This window comes from Strix uralensis, chromosome 5 (assembly GCF_047716275.1).
Source record: "Strix uralensis isolate ZFMK-TIS-50842 chromosome 5, bStrUra1, whole genome shotgun sequence".
NCBI lineage: Eukaryota > Metazoa > Chordata > Aves > Strigiformes > Strigidae > Strix > Strix uralensis.
In genome coordinates, this window is record NC_133976.1 from 43346136 (window position 1) to 43368612 (window position 22477).

Consider the following 22477-nt stretch of genomic DNA (forward strand, 5'->3'; position numbering starts at 1 on the left):
CACTGATTACAGCCTTTGCAGGATAGAAAGCGCAAGTCAGCTTTCTGATGCGCAGCTTTAGTGAGAGTAGATTAAGCATGGATTTCCTTTCATCTCCTCCTGTATGCCTTTAAAACGTTTGTAGCTGTTTCAGATGTTGTGAACATAGACCTGCATTTATATCTTACCTTAACCTGACTTGAATCAAATGTCATCTAAGGTAACTGGGTAAGAACAAGGCATTGCTCTCCCAAAGGTGTTTTGTATCTCTAAGACAGATGCCTAAATTCATAATCCAGATACTTTAACAAATGCCACAGCTTTCACAGCAGCGTAAAAGACTGCTCTCTACATGGATCAGGTGGTGAGCCGGCATTATTGTGTAAAAGGAGACAGAAGTTTCTTCCAGGGAATGCTGACAGCGCAGACTGCTTTCTAGCACATCGTAAAATTTCCGTGGCACATCCTTGAACCACAAGGCCTCAAGGAGACAAGAAATAACGCAATTAACAAGACAGACTATCACCTGCAGCTTTAAGGCCTAACAGATTTCAAGTGCAATACTTTTCCTGGTGGTTTTACGCAGGGTTCAACAGTATGGGCAGTAAATTCAGATGGACTATTCACAACTTCCAACAGGAAGAGGCATCAACAGCACCAAAAGGTTCAAAGCAAGAGAAGGTGTTTCACAGAGCTTTTACTGTAGTTGGGGAATTCCCTGCTGCAGGATGTTTTGTGTGGTGAAAGTCTGTACAAACTGAAGAGAAAACCAAGGAAATTAATGAAAAATAGATCTGTTGAGAGTTGCTAAACAGACAGAATCCCTGCTTCGTTCCCAGGAAACCTCTGAGCTGCAAATTTGCTGGAAACATGAAGAATACACGGGATTCTTGTACTCTTCCCTATACATACACTTAGGCCACTGCCCCAGTATTGCCATTCTTGTACTGAAAGGTGAAGGGTTCCCAGGTTTAGCCATGGGAACATGCTTCCAGCATCAATGGCTTTAGAATTACTTAACTCAGAGTATACAATCTTTGGATATTTTACTTTTACAATCCTTGCAATATAGATGCGTGCTAGGTATTGTAAAAGAATCAGGAGAATGTGGGTGTTCTGTGAAAAACCATCCCTAGCAAAGGGCTCAGCTCCAAGCTGACTCTTGTAAGAGTTGGTGAGAACACAGAATGTATCCCAGCAGTTGGAGAGGCAGCTGCATCTTCGCCCTCCAGTCCAGATCATCACACAAAGAGCTCCACAGACACTCATGTGCACAGGGCATGTTTGACAGCCGAGCTGAGCTACCTGGTCCCAGCGTTAACCACCGCTGTAAACCTGTTACGCTCAGAGTCATTTTAACATATAACAAACTGAACAGCTTAGTTCAATTTGGCACAGGCTTTTCTGATTTCCAGTTGTTACGCCCATATGTATGACCATACTTTCCAGTCTGGACAAATTTGTGTAGCTGCTCTGTCAGTCTCGGGGGAAAAAACAAAAGTACAATGCATCCCAAAGTGCCATGCCCAAGAAACTCTAAAACACAGCACGAATTCACTGAGGCACAGAACCATAAAGACAGAAAAGAAAAAGCCCATTGCAATGGTTACATGAAACATGGTTTCCTGTATTAGCAATCACTGCCTTTTCAACATGACATATTAACATCCTCTCTTTGGTGAAAGGCCTACCAAGTTCAGCTAAAAAATTACACATTTTAATTAAAACATATGAATAAGAATATCAAGTAGCATTGTGCATTTCACAAGCCTGAATTCAGCTATATATTTGAGTTCTTTTGCTCCTGAAACCACAGCAAGAGGCTCAGCGACACTACCAGCCATTTAACAGTTTTTGTTACAAGCACTCCAGGACTCACTCAGCATATTTGTAGTGCCATTCTCCTGTGACTGAATCCTGATCGAACAGCTTGCACATCCACTCTTCACCTTTAAGTTTCCTCTCTTTGGCACTCTTTCTCTGAGCTTCTTCCAGAATGTATTTCTCTTGAGTAGCTTCTGTTTGGTCTTTGTTATTTATTGCTCTTGTCACTTGCTGCCAAAGCCTGACGAACAAGCAATATAGAGAGTTACAATCTGGTTGACAGAAATAATTGCAAACATCTCCCTGAGGATAAGTAAAGGGATCGAGCTCTTACCAGAATATTACCATGTTGTAATATATGTTTTTTCTACATTTCCATCAAGAATCTCCATGACTGTAAGGTTTGTAAATAATGAACTTGTATTTAACAGTGTTGCTTTCTTGTTTTACAGATTAGTATCAGCAAACATGGGAAGGTAAGGAACCTATTTTGTTCCTAATTTGTTCAAACCATAACATTCGTTCATAATTTGGAGAAGATTATGAGTTTTATTTTGGCAAAATAATTACACATGGTTCTGAAGTGAACTTACTTCTCTGACTCAAAGTCATCTTGCTCTTCAAACTTCACTGTGTATCTAGGTAGTCTACGCTGCTTGATATCAGATGTCGGGTTCCAGAATGTCTCTGAAACATCTGTCTTCTTGTCACTAATAGTAACTTCACTGTCCTGTAACATATATAATTCAGTTACCTTAATTGTAATAATCTCAAAGAGTGACAAAATAACGCAAAAGGGAGGAATAAGCAGGGGTTTTCTGTAACGAGAATTTATTTTCTTTTGGATGCATGTAGTTAAGAATAATTAGATATGCTAACTTTAAAATTCAATTTCTACACTCTGTGCTAGTTCTAATTTGGAACAGAGATGCAATGGAACCATTACGACAGCCAAAAACCACTGGTGCCAGGGTCATCTCACCAGAACTAAAACAAGTTTAAACATTTCATGCATAACAATTCTTCATAGTACTAAATATACTAAAAACATTTCACAAGCTGAAATGTATTTTCTTCATGAACTACCCAAATGTACACAACTTTTCCACCTTTTAACAGTTGCAAATAACACTATGTTGATTCTATAATTTCTTGAAAACAAACTATAGAGATATTTTCTATAAAAGTAGTACTTAATCAACTTTTAAACTTGAGTCTTTTTTGTAACTAAGTGCTATTTTCACCTGTCTCAACTATCAGCCAGATTTTATAAAATACCATCACTCACTACTTACCCAGTGACCCTCCAAAATAGCCAGCACTTCTTTACCAAGCTTAATTTTCCCTGATATTTGGTTAACACTGTCGTTGTTACCCAAAAAAGGCTGCAAAACAAAAATAAATGCTTTCATGTTTATTTTAATAGCAAATTATTTTTGCATTTATATTTAGTGTTAAGGAAAAAAGTGCATTTATGAAATGTGATGTAAACAGCCCCTGATGGCTTTTAATATTGTAACTTCTGCCTGTTTAATCCCCAAAAGAAGTCTAAAATCTCAGTAAGTTGTTGTCTCATGCTGTATTTTCTTAAAAGATTTGCTGAGCAAAGGAAATATGGAAAGAAAATGGAAAATAATGCAGAAAACAGCGACACAATGATATCTTGGAGAAAAAAGTCATTTGCTACACTAATTTCACCACTTCACCAAGCACCATTTGTTACTAGAGATTAACTCTTGGAGTAGCATCAACAAAAATGATTGCCAGGGATTTTCTTCAGCCTTTTTGATAGTCTGCACATGTATCCAGTGGGCTGATGAGGCAAAATATCAATTAACACCACCTTGTAACTTTTATGTTTCCTCTACAATTTCAACTGAATACAGTTTCCCTCTCCATGTGCACACTTCTTAACAACTCTTTGTTCAATTTTAAATCAGTTTCTGCCTCAAGGATGGCAAACGTAGTTTTCAGAAGTGCAAGCCATCTGTAAGTAGTTTAGAAACCTTTGTTTAGCTTTTGTGAGTGGAGAGGTGCTGCTACAGCACACACAGCTGCCTAAAATAGTCTATGTAAACTGTTGCTTAGCACCAGGCATCAGACTGATATAAATGTTAGCCAAAGCCTTTGCATCATCTTATATGAGGTGTCATGACCAAATTAAATTTATCCAGGATGGAAAAAGGAAACCTAGGTCTGAGTTCTCCTCCAAGGACTCTCCAGGACTTTAAAAGACCCTGAACACTTTTAGAGAATTAGTAATCACCAAGGCATATTAACAACAACACACAAAATATCTGAACCACTGATGAGATCCCTAAACACTTCCCCTGTTCTTACACTTTTAGACACACACTGTTGTCAGGGCCGGAGATAGACAGACTGTTGCTTTTTTCCCCACTACAGCTGTTCATACAGCTAGCAATATGTTTGCATCTCTTATCAGCAGAGATGAAGAAAGTACTGTAAGTTTCAGTCAAAACCTTCAGACCCAGAAGAATACATTAAGAAAAGAGATAATTTCTCTTTTTTTTTTTTAAATAAATCACTATTTGCTAGATACACATAGCTGGATACGTAGCAGTTAAAGTGAAAATTCCTCAGTTTCCAAAAAGACAACTCAGTATTATATTAAATTAGATCACATCTAAGGAGTGACCTAATATATTTTTTTTCATTATCATTATGCTCATTCTTCTTCTTGTGCCCGCTCACAGCATTTACTAACCTTGAGTTTGAATTCAATTGTTGCACTGTAGCCAGTTTTCTCACAGGTGATGTTGACTGTTCCACCAAGCTCTAAGGTCATTGTGCCATAAAGAATTCCTGCAAGAGAAAAAAAAAGATAAAATGAACGTTTGTGACTGAACAAGACAAAAAACCTAAATTCTTTGGGCACAATTACTAAACATGTCTGTGTCAGAGAAAAAAAATAATTTTTTCAGATGACCTTTCCTAATGATAAGCATGATCTTTCTGCCAAATAAGATAACCCAAACAGAAACAAAAAGATTTAAGTAAATTATATGGTTAAGACATATCTTTGGCAGTGTATGCTTCTGGCTCTAGCAAGGGTGGTATTTAAGTCTTATTGCAGATGATTGGATCTATGAAATAATCTATGAAAATAGATCATTGCTTAAACAACAGATGTATTTTTCTCCTGGTAAAATATGTGGAAGCCTAGAGCTACCAGTGTTGCCAATGTTCAGAATACTCTTCTCAGATGACAAGCTTCGATCCAACACAGTATACTATTTAGAATAATGAACTATTTAGAGTAATAAACTACTGTTCTCATAACTTTGCCACCTAAAGAATGAAAAAACTCACTACCTTTACAATGAGCATATGGCATTGTCATTACATAATCTTCTCCCCTATTTAGGAATGTTAGCCGTCCTTCTCCATCTAGTATGGCAGATAATGAATTCCCTGAAATCCAAAGACAGAAAATCATATTCCTCACCCTGCAACACAAAGTCAACATTTCCTAATAACTGAGCAATAAAGTGAAGAACATCAGCGTATTTAGCATTGCAATCTATCCTGTCCAGTGAAGCCCCTACAATACACAGTGACTCCAATTAAAAATTAAAATACTCCAAAAATAGAAATTAAAATTCCAAAGACCAGTAGCAAAAACTTTGTAAGAAAAGGATAACACAATGATCAAACCCCTGATTCTTCTAACAGCTGCCTTTTTTCCACAAAACACAGCTCATCCGCACCAATTTTATACTCCTCAATAAAGGCACAACAAAAACCCCCATTATTTACCATAGAATTTTGATTTGGCCAGAATGCTACCACTAAGGCAAAACCCATCCTTGCGGTTGCTAACGTAGAAGGCAGATATTGGAGGATGATGCGATACCTGTTGAAAAAAATCCACATATTTGAAAAAAAACCAAAGAAGAACATGCAATATAGTATAAACCTTGATCTAGTAATGAGAGAATGCAAAATTCAAGCTGCACATAATAGAACACAGTTAATATATGTGAAATATGACTATAATCTTTAGACATAAAGACCACGCAAACACTTATTGAATTTCAATAGTTAAGAAAATTAGCACCTGACTTTTACTGGAGGAAGAGGGAACAGAAATGCTAGAAACACCTTTGTCTCTCTAGGAAGACACACTTAAGAGACATCTGCAAAAAAACTGCTCACCAGGAGAGCTTTTAGGATACTATTCATAGATTTAAATACATTTTATGAAACTACCACATCTTTTGGCTACCACGGAAATGCAATGCATTTGCTTTTCTTAACAATATTTTTCTGGTTGTTGCAGCCACCTGTTCTGCAATGTAAAAAGTCTTGCTGTTCGTCCTTGGATGAATCCACATGCAGCGGAAAGTCTCACCAAGTATAGGATTGTACGGCTTTTTCAGTCCCTAAACAGAAATACAAGAGAAAGTAACCATACAATGCAGGTACAGAACTCACAAAACACTTTATCAGTCTGTCACTGAAGACACGACACAAAAAAAAATACAATCCTAATATATAAGCTTATGTACATTGTACTTGATTGCATCATTTGAATACTATGCTCAGTTACTCTGCTCTTCATTCTAAGGAAATTGGCATAGGTTTAGTATATCTGCTGAACTATTCCAGGCTACACATAAGGACAAACAGATTCTAAGATTTTTTTTGTAGGAGAGTGATTACAGACCTTTTGTCTGAAGTTAGGTAATAAGTACTTTCTTCTTTCAATACTGTTTACCACCAACATTACTATAAACAGTATTTAGTGTAAAGCTAAATGAAGTAGTGGAAATATTAATCTTGCAACTGCAGCATGTTATCACTGAAGAATGGTAAACACAGACCTGCTCAACTTTATCAAAAAATGTTTAGTTCAACTTCTACTCCAAAGGAAAAAAGCTATTGAAGATAGTCTATTTTAAATATGGCTAGGGACCAAAAAGGTCCATGATGCATTTGTGTAAAGAACAAAAGCTTAACCTTGATTTTCAAAAATGCAGAACAATACAATTTAAAAAGAAAAACTTATTCCAGCACATCCCTAAGCCCTCAAACTAGACACAATGACCAAAGTAAAGGCAAAATAATATGTGAGAGGATACCTTTGGCTTTTTGTAGAATCCAGACAAATACCACTTCACTACTTTTTTCATGCGGTTGTAAGCATTCTCTTCAAGAGCAGCTCTGAGAGACAAACAGAACACAGATCAAATACCAGCATTGTTTCAGTTATAATATGCTATCAATCAGTGTGATACATCTTGAATCTAGGAGCTGACTAAAACAAAAGTTTTGTGATTTGCAGCACTGTAAAACTTTCAGCCTGATTGCATCAAATTCAAAAGTTTTAAAATAATTATCTGAAAACAGAAATCAAACAAAAAAATCAGAAATGGTACCTCCATAATTGAGTCTGTTCTTTGTAACATTAAATACTCTTCCACCCCCACTGAAGTTCTTCCATTTATAAGATGCTACTTGGAGAACTGGCCTACTCATGCACAGAGCTCAGAGTTGAATAATATTTCAATTTACAGTCTTTAATTTATTAGCTGCATTTGAGCAGGCAAGTATAAATCGGAATAGAACTTAACACTGTATTAAAAAGGCTAACTGGTACTGTTTTACCATCTTAAATATGTCTCCTAGAGAAACAAAAAATTTTGAAAAGTCTTTTAACCAGTCTCCAAAAGCTAAACCAGAAATGTCTGCAATGCAATTGCTATTAAATTACTAAGAAACTTCAAGATGTATCATATGAGCTCTCAGGCAGTTTATTTCTGAAAACAAGGATATGTGATGACTGATACACTGTCAGACAAACGTTTCAACTCTAAGCAGTCTACAATGTTCTTTAAGAAGACCAGATCAAATGTTTCAGTATACGCCGTTACCCCATTTTAATTTAAAAAATTAAAAGAATGAAAACCAGAGATAAGACTGACTCACTCAGACAGAAAGTCTGCATGATAGTAGTAATCAGACAGCTTGTCCAGGAAAGAACGAGGTTCCAAGATAAATGTAGGCAGTACAACCTTGGACAAGTCCATTCCTGGCCGGACTTGCTTCAGTAGTGTCCAAATCAGACTTTTGTTTTCTTCTGATACTACTTCTGTCTGAGCAGCCTCCCCTGCCTAGGATGAACAAAAAACTGCTTAAAGAAAGGAGAAAGAAAACAATCCTCCAGAAGACAGGTCAACACATTCTAAGGATGCAATGAGAATGGAAAATGGATACTTAAAATGAACCAGTCATGGAAGCTCAAGCAACTGTGGGAGAAAAATAAAGTTTCTCTGAATACACTTACAATACATGAAGTATGATAGATATACTATTCAGCATTAAAAACTGCATTTGTTTCCATCAGCCCTAAACCAGAAAAGTTTGAGGTAGAACATTGTTCAGATATCCTCTTCCCTTAGTCTTTCCCTAGGCATCAAGTACATTACCCTGTGTTCTCACGTGCAGGAATTACATAGCAAAGGGCTGTTCATTCTACCATCTTTTCTCCACCATGAAAGCTGCCATATTTATGCTTTTCACTGTCTCAACCAGTGAACAGTATCGGTGGTTTTCCTTAAAGAAAACCACTACTTAGGGGTAAGTGAGCAAAACCAGCAGTCACAGTCCAATATGCTCCTTTCTGTCCAAGAAGAGGGGAGGTACTCTTCCTTACAGTTTCTGAAATCAAAAGCAAAGGTTGAAGGATAAGCATCCCTCTTTCCAGAAGAGTTCCAAAATGCATACTCAAGAATTTGTTGTCAACTCAACTTTTCCTAAAATACTGCTTCTTCTAGAAAAAATACTAGAAAGCATAAAGCTCAACGTATTTATGTCCTCTAGATATGGAAAAAAAAAAAATCTCAGAGTTATCGCTTGAGAAGAATGGTAAGATTTGGGAAAAAGCTCATCTAAATTTCTGTCACTAAATTCTTGGTATTTTTATAGCAAGTAAAACACACAAATCCCTGATATATTTGCCTGTGTAGATATGTAAGACAACCTACAGAAGTGGAATGGCAGCTCTGGGGCATCATACTAGAATGCAAGGTGACATCAGAAACAGAGCAAGCCTTCCACTGAATTCTGCAGACCCCAAGGCTGCTTAATGCCTTGCTTGCAGTAGAAAAAGAGGTGTCAGCTTGCATTAAAATCTTCAGCTTGGAAGAATTTTACCTGAAGAAAAATACAGGAGTAAAATAATAAAAAACAAATAGAAATAACAACAAAAGGACAGGTAGACATGGTCAACTGCTGCTGCAGGTGGCCCTTTCAAACCAAGCACCTTCTGTCTGAGCAATATTCTAGATAATCTTATTATCTCTGTCAAAATCTCAGACACAAGCACAAGAGTGGCAATGCAGAGCAGAACATGGGTGAACAGAACTTTTTCGCCCCACTATTGCTGAAAACATGAAAGCCAATCCTGCAAGTCAGCTTTTAAATGTAGTCTGACCGCTAAAATAACTTTCTATTTGGAGAAGCTGCTTGCTCACTACATCAACAGCACTTTTACCTCGCCAAGTTCTTCATGACTCTGTTCTAAGTAAGTAGTTTCCTTGATATCAATCGGTTCTGGATCAATGTAGGAATCATCCTGTCGCTCCGATGTGTCGCTATCACTTTCTTCGCTTTTCCCCAATCCATCATTATCAGATTCCTCATGGTCATGGTCATTTTCCTTATCAGATTTGTCAGAGTACATATCTTGATCTTTAAAGTGATGCCTTTCAATTTCACTGTCATTTAACCTACAAAAAATAAAGGCTAAATGAATCTTCAACTTCACACAATAACTTCATGTTTCCAAACCAGGATCTTAATAAAATACACACTAAAATTGCCAGTATCAAGCCTGATCTGGCAACAATGTCAAACTAGCTTCACTGGAAACATATAGGAGGTGTTCTTCTCACTGAAATGTCAAATGCACCAAGTTTAGAATAGTTGCATTGGAAGGGACCAACAGTCTTCTAGTCCAACTGTCTGACCACCTCAGGGCTGACCAACAGTTAAAGCACCTTACTAAGGGCATTGTCCAAATGCCTCAAACGCTGACAGGCTTGGGACATCGACCACCTCTCTAGGATGCCTGCTCCAGTGTTTGACCACCCTCTCCGTAAAGAAATGCTTCCCAATAGCCAGTCTAAACATCCCTTTGTGCAACTTTGAACCATTCCCACGCAATCTATCAATAAATACCAGGGAGAAGAGATCAGCACCTCCATCTCCACCTCCCCTCCTCAGGAAGCTGGAGAGAGCAATGAGGTCTCCCCTCAGCCTCCTTTTCTCCAAACTAGACAAACCCAAAGTCCTCAGCTGCTCCTCACAGAACATGCCTATCAGCCCTTTCACCAGCTTTGTTGCCCTTCTCCAGATGCATTCAAGGACCTTTAAATCCTTTTAAAATTGTGGGTATGTCCTGGTTTAGCCAGGATACGGTTAAGTTTCCCCAGCAGTTGGGGGGAAGCTCTAGCCAGGTTATTCAATACCATGCTGACGTCACATCCGGGCGTCAGAGCGCGGGAAGAATCGGTGATCTGCGTGGCTGACGCAGCCGGTCCTCTCACTGCTGTATCGGTATATATATCTTGCCCTGTTCATTGTTATCACTGTTACTGTTATTGTTACTGTTGTTGTTTGTTGTGCTGCTGTTGCACTGTTGTATTAAACCTTTCCTTATCTCAGCCCGGGGCTTTGTATTTCACTCCCTTTGTGGGGGAGGGGCAGCGGCTGCGTGGTCTCAGACCCCGGCAGGGACTAAACCACCACAGGGGCCTAGAACTGCACACAGTACTCAAGGTGAGGCTGCACAAATGCTGATTACAGCAGGATAATCACCTCTTTTGACTGGCTGGTTATAGTGTGTCTGAGGCACCCCAGGATGCAGTTTGCCCTCTCGGCTGCCAGAGCACATTGCATATTGTGCCTACTGCCAATCAGCACTTCTAGATCCTTTCCTGCAGGGCCGCTCCCCAGCCACTCCTCTTGCCATTTATACTTGTGTCCGGTGTTACTCTGTCCCAGGTGCAGAATCCAGCATTTATTGTTAGTAAATTTCATGCCATTGATGATTGCCCAATGCTCCAATATATCTAGATCCCTCTGCAAGGCCTCTCATCCCTTAAGAGAGTCAACAGCACCTCCCAGTTTGGTATCACCAGCAAACTTGCTGATGGTGCATTCAACTCCTGCATCCAGATCACTGACAAAAGTACTGAACAGAACAGGCCCTAGGACTGAACCCTGAGGAACACTGCTGGTGACCAGTCACCAGCCAGATGTAGCCCCACTCACTACATCCCTTTGAGCCCTGCCCTTCAGCCAGTTCTTCAGCCAGTGCACTGTGAATCTGCTCATCTCACAGCTTGACAATTTGTCCAGAAGGGTGCTGTGAGCGACAGTATCAAAAGCCTTTCTAAAATCCAGAAAAACCTCCATCTACCACCTACCCTTCATCCACTAGGCAGGTGACCTTATCATAGAAAGATATCGAATTAGTTAAAACAGGATTTTCCCTTTGTGAACCCACGTTGACTGTGCCCAAGGATTGCACTGTTCTTTAAATGTCTTTCAATAGCACGCAGTATGATCTTCTCCATAATTTTTCCAGGTACTGAGGTTAGACTAACAGGTCTGTAGTTTTCTGGGTCTTCCTTGACACCCTTCTTGTAAATTGGAATAATGTTGGCTAGCTTCCAGTCAGCGGGGACCTCCCCAGTCTCCCAAGACCTTTGGTAGATGATTGAGAGGGGTTCTGCCATAACATCCACTAGCTCCTTCAGTACTCCAGGATGAATCCCATCAGGCCCCACGGACTTATGAATATTCAGCTGCTACGACTGGTCTCTTACAATTTCAGCGTCCACAAATAGAAAGTCACTGTTCCCACACTCATGGCCCACCAACTCAGAGGATCAGGCAGTCCAAGATCTACTAGTATTATTAAAGACTGAGGGGAAAAAAAGCAGTGAATGTCTCTGCTTTTTCTTCATCCCTATTTTTCAGGTGATCATCTTCAACAAGTACCAGTCCAACAATTTCCTTGGACCTCCTCTTGCTATTAATGTACTTAAGAAAGCTAGCTCTCAGTTGAAGCTAAAATTGCTTTCATCTTTCTTCTCTCTCTCCTTCCAACTCCATTAAAACTAAGCCTGCAGGTTTTGTTGCTTAGATGGTTAAACACACTGAATACTTTTAGAATATGCTATATTCAAATATCTACTTAATTAAACCATTAGTCTTAATTAGACTTAACAGTTGCAGCTAATTGCTGTGATTGCAATCTGGGCCAGCTGCTGATATTAAACTACTATTCATGAGTACCCATCTCCAGCTGAACTGTACACAGCAGTTTTATTGTTTTCACGACACAACAGAAGAAAAACTGTAGCTGAGCCTGCTTGCTTGTATGGATAGGGCCCTGAATCTGGGCCAGGGGCAATAATTTGCCTTTTCTGTTCTTTTCTCAGACTATCTATGCCAGAAAGAATTGTATTTCTCCCAGTCCAAGTTCTCTGTCTCCCATACAGGAGCATACTCTTAACAGCCATACAAAATTCTTGTCCACCCAGAAAAGACAGATGGGCAGCTAAATCTCCATGGGTAGGAGGAATTATTTGAAATAAATTTACATCCACCTGAAAGTACATCAAATTGGTAGAAGATAACTGAGAGAAACTGTGCATACTGCTAAGCTTCAGACCCAATTATTACAAGTAAAGGCATAAATCTTCCATATTTTCTAATGCACTTTGGTACCACAATTGAAAACACCATTCTTTCGCCATGCTTGTTTAATAATATTTCCACAAAAGCTTATGCCTCCAAAAGTCTGGCTGAAAGTATTTATTGAAATAAACAGAGTTACGCAAGGCCACTCAGACATTAGATATCAGGTGATACCAGATAATTTCAAATTTTTTGCATTTAATATAATAATAGGGTGACTGAATCATTATTCATCCATCTGATGATTCAAAGCCAAGACATGATGAAACCGTTTAAATAACGATAGGATTATTCATTTCTCTAACCAAAGAACAGCAACTTATATTCACATCTTTCAACCCTTGTCACATGTACTAAATTTCTTATTTTCAGGTGAAGCTAAGACGAGACCAATTTCAAGATACAAAAAAATTAAAACTTTTAACAGCTTAACAGATTACTTACTGGTGTGATACTCAACTTTGAGTTCCTTGGGCCAAACTTTCCTCTGTATCCACTTTGAAAAAAGATTTTTTTAGTTTTATCCACATACAATATAAAACACAGTGCGAATAAGGTATATAAAGAGAATTCAGGAGCAAAAAGAATGGCAATCTTAGGAAGACATTCTCCCTGTGGAGAAGTTATCACTACAAGGTTCTGCTAAATGGACAATGAGATTTAGTAATTGATTCACTTACGGTAAGTTTTCTCCACTGTGCAAGTTGTTAGCACGAAGCAGACCATAGAGAGAGACGTGAGTACTGTCTGCTGAAGAGTTCAAATCATGTTCTTTACCTTCTCTAATCATTGTACGTTTAAGCAGACTTGAACATTTCAGTGCCAGCTCCAAAGCATCCATCCAACACCTCCCTGAAGACAAATTTATTATTAGACTAAAAATTAAGGATTTAACCGAACTATACAACTTCCATTTCCTAATTTCACAATCCTTTTGGGTCTGCTTACATTGTCTTTGAAGACACACTTCAGAGTTATTCCACGTTACATGCATTGGATTTTATAATCTGGTAGGGACACAAAAGCAACCCAGAACTACCCAGCTCTGGTACAAGGGATGCTTCAGGGTTCAGGACAAGCAAAGTAAATCATGATTCTGTTAGATCATATTCCAGAATTTCTCCCTTAATGCAAGTATGGTTCCACCCAGGCCCTGACTGTTGAACTCCTCCAAAGTTGCCTGCAGCCCTGCTCTAGTTTTGAAGACTAAGTAACTGCATCAGCTGGCAAAATTTGCTCACATAATATAATAACAATGTGGAAAATGAACTATAATGACAGCATATAAATGCCATTTCGATATAAAATATCAGACATTCAGAATTTTTGGCAAAAAGCAACTAAACAAATTTGTGTGTTCTTTCCACTCCTTATTTCTTCATTTCCATGTGTCTAATCTATTTTCCAATACAAAAAGCAAATCCAGTCCTATTTTTAAAAGTCTGCAGGGGTATGCTTAATTAACAAGTAGAAGGAACGCAACTTCTAAAAAGGTTACACCACAGTCTTAAATTTTATTTCCACATTGTAACCTCTGAAGCTGGTTGCACTGATACTGACCACCACCTGCCCAGTAAGGAAGGGTGTTACAAAACTCTACTTTGAAGGAATTCTTACCACTAGAACTCTGTGCAACTGCTGGACTTTGTAATATACAAATGCTTTCATTAGAAAGAAAGTATGTCCACATTAGCATTTTAGAAATGAACTAGCTCGAGTATTTAGACATACATTAATATAGTTAAAATCACAGGGAACTGCAAGGAGTTGAATGACAGTTTATTCGGGTCAAGATTTTCCTTTAATAACCATGAAAAAAGTACTAGTACCAAACACAACTGAATGCACTAAGTTAAGGTGGAACCTTAACAATGATTAAACTGCAATCACAGTGCTGTAATAAGACATGGTAAGACAACTGAAATCATCTCTTTCCAATAACTAACTGCTGTCACTGTGGAAGAACACTGAAATATCTATTTACCATCTGATTCTGAAGCGGCTCGGATGATCAAGTAACTGCTAGGCAATGGCTGAGTTATAGAACCAACTGCTTCACCTTTGGGACCCTTGAAATACACAAAACAAGCAACAGCATCAGATATTTTAATTCAGTTTTACAGTTTATCATTCAACATAATAACAAGCTGACACACTGCAGGGCTATTTACTGTCACTCAGCAACATCTAATGAAGACATGAATGGAAAGATGGACAGCCCTCTTTTACTGGATTTCTTCTTCAAACACTTCATTCTAAGTATAGCTCCCAGTTCAACCCCACTTTAAAAAGAATGGTCTTTGGGATTCAAATAATTTTTGGTGGCTTTTTTTTTTTTGGTAAATCAGACTTGGCATAGTAACTTGCAAATGCTCTGCTGATGCTACTTATAGCAAGATGACAAAAGCATCAAAAGGAACACCATGGGGGAGGCTCCCTCACTGTCCGGGGATTCCTGCAGATGGGTGTAGACAGATCACAAGGGACAAGCTATTCCTCTTCAGCTCAGTATTTCAGCTGAAGAGGTAAGACTGAAAGCAAGCAAAACAATAGACATGTCTGTGGGGTGGTTTAAGAGCAATGCTCTCTTGATTAGAGCAAAGGTTTCTCTCAATTCCAACAAGGATGCTACGGTTCATAGCACAGAGACACACAAGGGCAAGCCATAACCCCTGTAGAGAATGGGAGGCCCTCTTCAGTGATCCACTTCATGCTTACTTTACGTGACAATGTGTTTGGTGTCTCAGCAGCATCCTATACTCCAGAACTGCATGATTTTTGCCTGTCTTCAGAAGACAGATAAGTCAATTGATATTTAAATAAAAAGGAAATAACTTCTCCCATCCAAATATCAAGTATTGCTATAGGAACTCACCCATCCTTTCTCCCTCCCTCCTTCCCCTTCAACCCCTCTACCTATCCACTAGTCAAGCCCACAAAATATTTAGGTGCCTAACTGTAGGCTTATCACTTAAGTAAGAAAAAAAAAGATGATGCCCAGGTCCATAAATGACATTTAGATGCTTAAGTCTCTCTATAAAGGTATCAGCAGGACACTTTGACACTAGGTTCAACCAAAAGACACACAGACGATGTCAAATGCCAAAGTTTAATTTTGACTATTCCACAAATTTAAAAAAAAAATAAATCCAAAAGACCTTTCCATTTCTCTTGAGCTTCATTTTGAAATAAAATGCTAAACAACCATTTTAAAACCCTTTCAAAAAAATTTTACCTATGGTAACTTTAAGACAACCGGTAGGCAAAGAGGGCTGTATTAAACATACTTGAAGCTATTGTTGAAAGCTGGGTTAAGCCTGCCTAACTGCTGAGTTAATACATTTTGGTCATGACTTATTTCCCCCAGAGAAGCCTAATGAAAAGTCAGTACAAGGCTTAGAAGAGGGAATTGGAAAGCCAGCAGAAGTTTTGAGCAAAAGCAGGTAAAGGCAGATATTTTAGAAGCAAGCAAATGAAACAGCCAGAACATTTCTGAGAGTGAGAGGCAGGTAACAAGGAGTCTTGGTGGCACTTAAATACCAATACGGGCAAGCTGGTGCTGGTGTGAATGATGTTCAGAAACTCCCGAATAGTCAGTATGGAGTAACAGCAACTTGGGCATTAGAAACAAGATTCCAAACCTCAGTCCCCCTCTGAGTGATCGGAAAGGTGCGCCTACAAAAAGTCTTTGGTGAAGTGGCAAAACAGGATTAGGAGTTAGCGGGTAAAGAGAACCTGGAGGGACAGCCCCATGCATGAGTGCTCCTGGCCCTGAGGGCAGGCAGGCAGGGAACAGGTCTCACTCTCACGGGGCCCCCAGGGAGGCGAGAGCACCGAGGCACAGTGCAGCGCCAGGCAGGGGTGGGAGAGATGCTGGGGCGCTGCACAGAGGGGACCGTGGAACCGTGGGTGCACCCGTGTCGTGCAGAGGCCTCAGCCATCACAAGTCCTCAAAACTCTCAGGTCACAGACTAAGGGCAGACCTCTGCCTTTCAGGTTATATTGTGAGCATGCAGGGTACACTACTTACTCTGTACCAAACAACTGTAATTTAGAGATGAAGTGTGGTTTTGGTGTTTGGGTTGGGTTTTTTTAAATGCAAGAAAGCTATACTCTCCTAGGTGCTTCGACAATACATTGATCAAAATGGAACGAATAATTTGCAGCAAACATTTAAGTAGGTTGACTTATTTTGGAATAACTGCTCGTGTATCTTGATTTCCTCTAATTGATTACTGTTCCAAAAGCACTGGATATTTTTCTTTGATATCACCCATTATGGTTTCAAAATCAATTTTCAGTATGTTCTGTACAAAAGAGAAATTACTTTCCATTTGTTAGGGGACTTTGAATTGTCTCTGTTCCTGACAGAATGATGGCACAACTACATCAATACAAGGTAATGGGCAAGTTAAAAATTCCACTACATTAAAAAAAAACTTTGATGTTTACTTCCTACAGAATATTCATGCCAATAAAACTCAAATGCCATGAACATTCAGAGGAAGCAATAAAAACCGATAAGCAGTCACACTTGACTAAATTTACTCATGAAAAATTATTTGCAGTAACTCATCTAGTTACTAATTTTAGAAAATGGAAATGGCATCAGGACTGGGCACATGAGGAAGAGAGGACAAGGTACAGTGTATCAGCTACCTCAGAGTGCAGGAGGAACATCAGAGACCACAGCAACAGGCTTAAGGGAGCGTGTGAAGTGACTGGCCACAAACTACTGCAGAAGAGAATTTGCAGTCTGCCAGAAGGACACACTATGGGAAGTGTGTTTAAGTGAGAAAATATCCTGCAGTACCTGTGTAAATGTTTCTTGCAATGTCATCTTCCTGAACTGACTGCAAACAAGGCTCATTTTGCCTTAGATCAGGCTCATTCTGGTAAATCTACTCTGTAAATCAATCAATTGCTATTACTCATGAAAGTTTGCCTCATGATAATAAATCTGTAACTAGGACATTATAATTGACTAGGTAAACAAGGCAGAAAAAGGTTTCAAACTTCAAGGCCTTTCATCTAATTAAATCCAGTAATTCTCAACTGCAAATAGCCATACCAAAATGAACAAACGCCACTCCAGCTCTCAGCACATTTAGAATGGACAATATCAACTTGTTCAGGTTCAAAATTTGACCTACCTTAAAAAAGTAAAAATCTGGTGGGGCATGTCCTCTAAATTCTAAATATCTAGTTAAAAAAACAAACAAATCCATTTCTCATTGCCAAGCAATAAAGAAATATAAGACTGATTTGTGATCTTCTGCAGGCAGGCCACCACTTTGCAATGTATGTATACATGATCATAAATAAAGCACATTAACACCAAACCCTATAGCTTTGAAAAAGGATATGAAGTTTGTGTTCTGCAAATGTGAGATCACCACTAATTAGTGAAAAGTCCTCCTACGCAATATTAAAATAAATTCATTCAAAGGCATCTACAAAAGATTTGATCTAAGTTTGGTAAATTTAGATAACATTGATAATGATAACAATTCAGAAAGACCACAAACACACACCAGGAATTATACTAGCTGCCTGACTTCCCAGTCTGAGATAAGGAAGACAAAATCAATGCAGCATATTCTACAGATGTGACAGTACATCTATATCAATTTAAGATTCAGAAAATGCAATCTCACAATTAGTAGCTCTCTTAAGATGTATGTTGCAGAGGGCATAATTATTTTATTATGACAAAGGTCCTAATATTGTACAGTAATTTCATCTAAAGCAAGATGTCATTTCAGGAGGTAAATATGTTCACTTGTGCTGTGCTTCCACACCCCCTCTCCATATACAAACACAAAACAAGGACTACAATAGTTTCCTTACTAGAGTATAAACAATGAGTAATAACAAATATTAAAGATTCTTACAAGAAATTGAAATAAACCTTTGCTGTGCAGAACACACTGTGCTTTTCAACACTTACAGATAAGAGCTGCTCACAGTATTGCATATGACAAAGCAAACAGACATCAGAACTGAAGGAAAACATTTATCTTCCTAAAATTGTAGCCAAAAAGGTACACAACTGGCTAACAAGTTGAAATATAAGCTATTATTGCACAAGGAAGTCATCTGAATTTCTACTCTTACAAGCAAATTGAGCTAGGCTGTCATTTTATTACAGGAATATAAGTTTGGAAGCCAAGGAATGTTTATAACACATCTCAACTCTTTCATTTTGGCAAGTCACTTCCCTCCTTAATTTCTCAGGTTTGACTGATGTAAAATACAACATTATACACTCATTCCTTCTGCTTACATGATTGCCAGTGATGGCATTAACCTCTTTAATGGCATCGCTCTGCACACCACACTTCTGAAGCTATTTAAGTATACAGAGCAGAATAAATCAAATACTTTTTGTGATGAAGAGGACTAGATGTTGAAGGCTTATATTCAGAATAAACAAACCATTAAAGTTCTAACAGAAAATGCAGTTCAGCTTTTCATTAAGGTTGCCTTTACTCATAGCTGGCTAATGCTAGTCATCTGTTAAGAACCATATATGCTACCACTAACCTTTATAGCCCATATGGACTGCTCCAAAGGATGAAAAAGTTTGAAACAAAAGCCGTCTTTTTTAGAAGGCCTCTCAATGAGTTCACAAGCGTTGAGGAGCACTGTTCCTACCCACTGGCCATTTTTGGGGGTTTTGTAAACAAGCAACACTCCTGGTTTCAGTACACACCACAGTTTGGTCCAGCTTTTCAAGGTACCACGAATCTAGAAGATAAATAGTTACAGTTACATCTCAGTGATGCCAATACCAAAACCATCCCCCTTCACAAAATGAAAATTAAAATTCAAATTATTTATTAGTTTTTATTTCAAACAAAGTTTCTGAGGTCTATCAAAGTTTATCCAGGTTTATCAGAGACAATACAAAGGTACAATTTTCAGTGCTCACTCTTCTAATCTTTCTTGATGAATACTTATTCTACAAATGTGTATACACACATCCAGATATGGGAAGTATGACAATTCATCTGAAACCTTCATGAATTTTCCTATCTGGAACGTATTTTATCACTAGCATGAAAATAGGATAATCTTTGGAAACAGAGCTCCTCTAAAAACAGGGGCAGATGTCTGATAAGAAAAACAGGATATTCACAAAATAATGCAGATATATTTGGATTTCTTAGATAAAACCTCTTATAACAGCTGTTAGCTTCAACCCGTAAGTGAAATATAAGATCCTTTCAAGTCCCTGAATTTGCACATCTGATTAGACTGCTTGCATCAATTCTGACAATTCTGGATTTTAATTACTTCTGTGTCTGTAGGACTGAATGCCAACTTGACCTCTGAGCAATGTTTTAGCCTGTTTACACTGATTTTTGCAAAAATTTGAGAAACTTTTTCCAGACAAGCTATTGTTTGGAGTTAATTATAATTTTATAAAAATAATGGGTAACACATCTTTTTTTCTTGTACAATTTCCAATGACTATATTTACAAATTTAAGGAATTATATACAAATATATAAACTGCACTATTGTTGATGACACTGACTGCTACCTTTGAGAAATTAATTCCCCATCTTTTGTACCAGTATTAGGGGACAGTTAGTTCTTAAGAGAGGAAAGGAAAACTACCAGAAATACACACAGAAATTTGTATTCAAATATCTCGTATGACTGAACCATTTTCACTATTGTTATGCACATAATGGAGCTTCAATTCAAAGTGTAAAATAAAAAAGAGAAAAAAAGAACCATAAAGTCAACTAATCTGAAGTTAATGGCTATACACAGAAGATGCCTGTGACTATGGAGACTGCAGTAAGTGGGAGCTAGGTTCCTCTTTAATTCCCCTAGGATTTGAGCAGAGAGACCCTGGGATGCAATTAGTTGCTGCTATGCTTGTAGAAAAACATTAACAGCAAGTAAAAGATTGAGCCTTTTCTATTCCGGTCAGAAAGCAGCAAGCAGCTGCTACATCTTCAACTCAAGTTTCACACTTGGATTCTGACCTTCAACCAGTCGGCCATAACAATAACTGATGGGTCTGTGATAGTGCTGAGTAATTCTTTTGTAGCTCTCTTCTTTTCTTCTCTGTAATTTTTCTTCTGAACCTGTAAATAATAATAAAAATATGTACAATGCCACAGCCATAAGCCAGTAATCAGAGCACAAGAATACATCTATCAATACAAGTTGAGGAAAAATCTGCTAAATTCAATTTGCAGTACAGATACAGAAGTAGCTTTAGAACACAGTATTTGACTTCAACATGTGAACAACTATTTCATGATGTGTTTCAAGAGCAGCTATGATATAACCAATTTCAGATTCTTCTGCAGTTTGCTTTAGACTGAGGACTTTGAAACTCCTGTTAGAATCACAGGGGGAAAACCAACCAACCAAACCAACACCCCCGCCCCCCTCCTTTCCTGGTGTAAAGTACAAAACCAAGTTTGGGCTTATCTGATCAGTAGTCTTTACCCACTAGTAGAAATTTGCAGCAGTGTATCTCCCTCTTTTAGAGGCAAATGATTTTATGATTCTCCTGTCGTGATATCTGCCAGACAGTGGAGTCTGGTCTTGTTACAACGCAGGGGGAAGGCGGCAGTAGAAAACCCACAGGTACTGCATGCAAATTGTAACTTTGATAATTCTATTCGTCATTTCATTGTCCTGAGGTCCCTGTCAGCCTGAATAATCCTATAGTCTTCTGAGTTATCCTATAACCTTGTGCCATCTTCAAGAGTGCATTATAGAAGTCCATACTCAAGTAACAGTACAAGAAGATCTGAAGGGAATCTACACCACAACTTCTCACCATACTTAATATTCCATAGGTCTCATCACTACTTGGCATTCTTGTCTTCTCATTAGAGAACACAGAAAAACTATGTGAATGCATTTATAGATCATGAGGAGTTATTTGGAAATGAATTCACCTTAAGAGATTCCTTTTTTGTAAGTTTGCTTGAAGACAAAGAGATGTCCTTCTCAGAGCCATTGAAAAGCTTGGATTCAGACTGAAATTCACAAAGCGCATAGTAAATAAATGATAATGATAGATACAAGGATATATTACTGTTGAAGGCACTTTAGAAAGCCTTTGAAGTGCACAGTTATGTTTGTAAGGTTCCCATTCCCACCCACTTCTCTACTGTTTCTCCCACTTAAAACCCCCAAAAACCACCCAAACACAAAACGAACAAACCACAACTTGTAACATGAGCTGCTCACCACCTATTTATGGAGTCTTTTTTCATAAGGGTTTTATGGGAAAGAAGTCTGAGATTCCTCCAGAAGAAGCTGAACTATACACAGTAAATATTTAGCCCATGTACCCTGTTAACTTGATATGTGCAGTCTTGACCAGTTAGGCATTATTTTAGCACAGAGGAAAGGTTTTAGGACAATCCTGGTGTTTAAACACAAGAGTCATTCCCATGACATATGAATCCCAACATCTTCGTTCATAACTTGACAGCTCCTCTGAATCGATTGCTATTGAGACACTTACCCCATGACCCATGAAGGAAAATACAGCCTCTTCAATCTAGGATCCAGTGCTCTATAAATCATCAGAGTACAACTGACCACTAATGGCACTCGTTCTGCTCCTTCCTCCCTAATCCCACGCTCTCATTACTTTGCAAGTCATCTCTGAGAAACTCACAGTGGTGACAGACAGGGGAATAAGACTCAGGTTTGTTCATGAAACCCAAGTCGTTGTTCATGGAAGGACAATATGCTGCCTCAGCACCACATGATTTCTCCCTCCCGCCTCTCCCCACATCTTGTAAAGTTCAAAGTTTATTCCTTGGCATCTGTTGCCTACTAGTTGAAAGGAAACTAGAGCCACCAAATATTCACCTTGGGATACAGAGGTCTTAAAAAAAAAAAAAAAAAAAAAGTCAGAGAACACTGAATAGGTATCCACTATATATAAACTT

At 38.4% G+C, this 22477-nt stretch overlaps 1 protein-coding gene across 19 annotated transcripts in view; it reads right to left on the minus strand.

The window, feature by feature from the left end:
• OSBPL8 (oxysterol binding protein like 8) overlaps positions 1–22477 on the minus strand; it is a 96167-nt gene that overhangs the window by 5971 nt on the left and 67719 nt on the right. For all 19 annotated transcript variants that reach the window (XM_074870621.1, XM_074870628.1, XM_074870615.1 and 16 more), the window contains 15 exons: positions 21470–21550; positions 20540–20641; positions 19084–19287; positions 14522–14606; positions 13218–13389; positions 9323–9557; positions 7756–7940; positions 6909–6990; positions 6111–6209; positions 5584–5680; positions 5140–5238; positions 4532–4629; positions 3099–3188; positions 2397–2533; positions 1859–2044 (listed from right to left, as the gene is read on the minus strand). In XM_074870621.1, the coding sequence (XP_074726722.1) occupies positions 1859–2044; positions 2397–2533; positions 3099–3188; positions 4532–4629; positions 5140–5238; positions 5584–5680; positions 6111–6209; positions 6909–6990; positions 7756–7940; positions 9323–9557; positions 13218–13389; positions 14522–14606; positions 19084–19287; positions 20540–20641; positions 21470–21550 (1952 nt within the window). The remainder of the gene's footprint in view (positions 1–1858; positions 2045–2396; positions 2534–3098; positions 3189–4531; positions 4630–5139; positions 5239–5583; positions 5681–6110; positions 6210–6908; positions 6991–7755; positions 7941–9322; positions 9558–13217; positions 13390–14521; positions 14607–19083; positions 19288–20539; positions 20642–21469; positions 21551–22477) is intronic.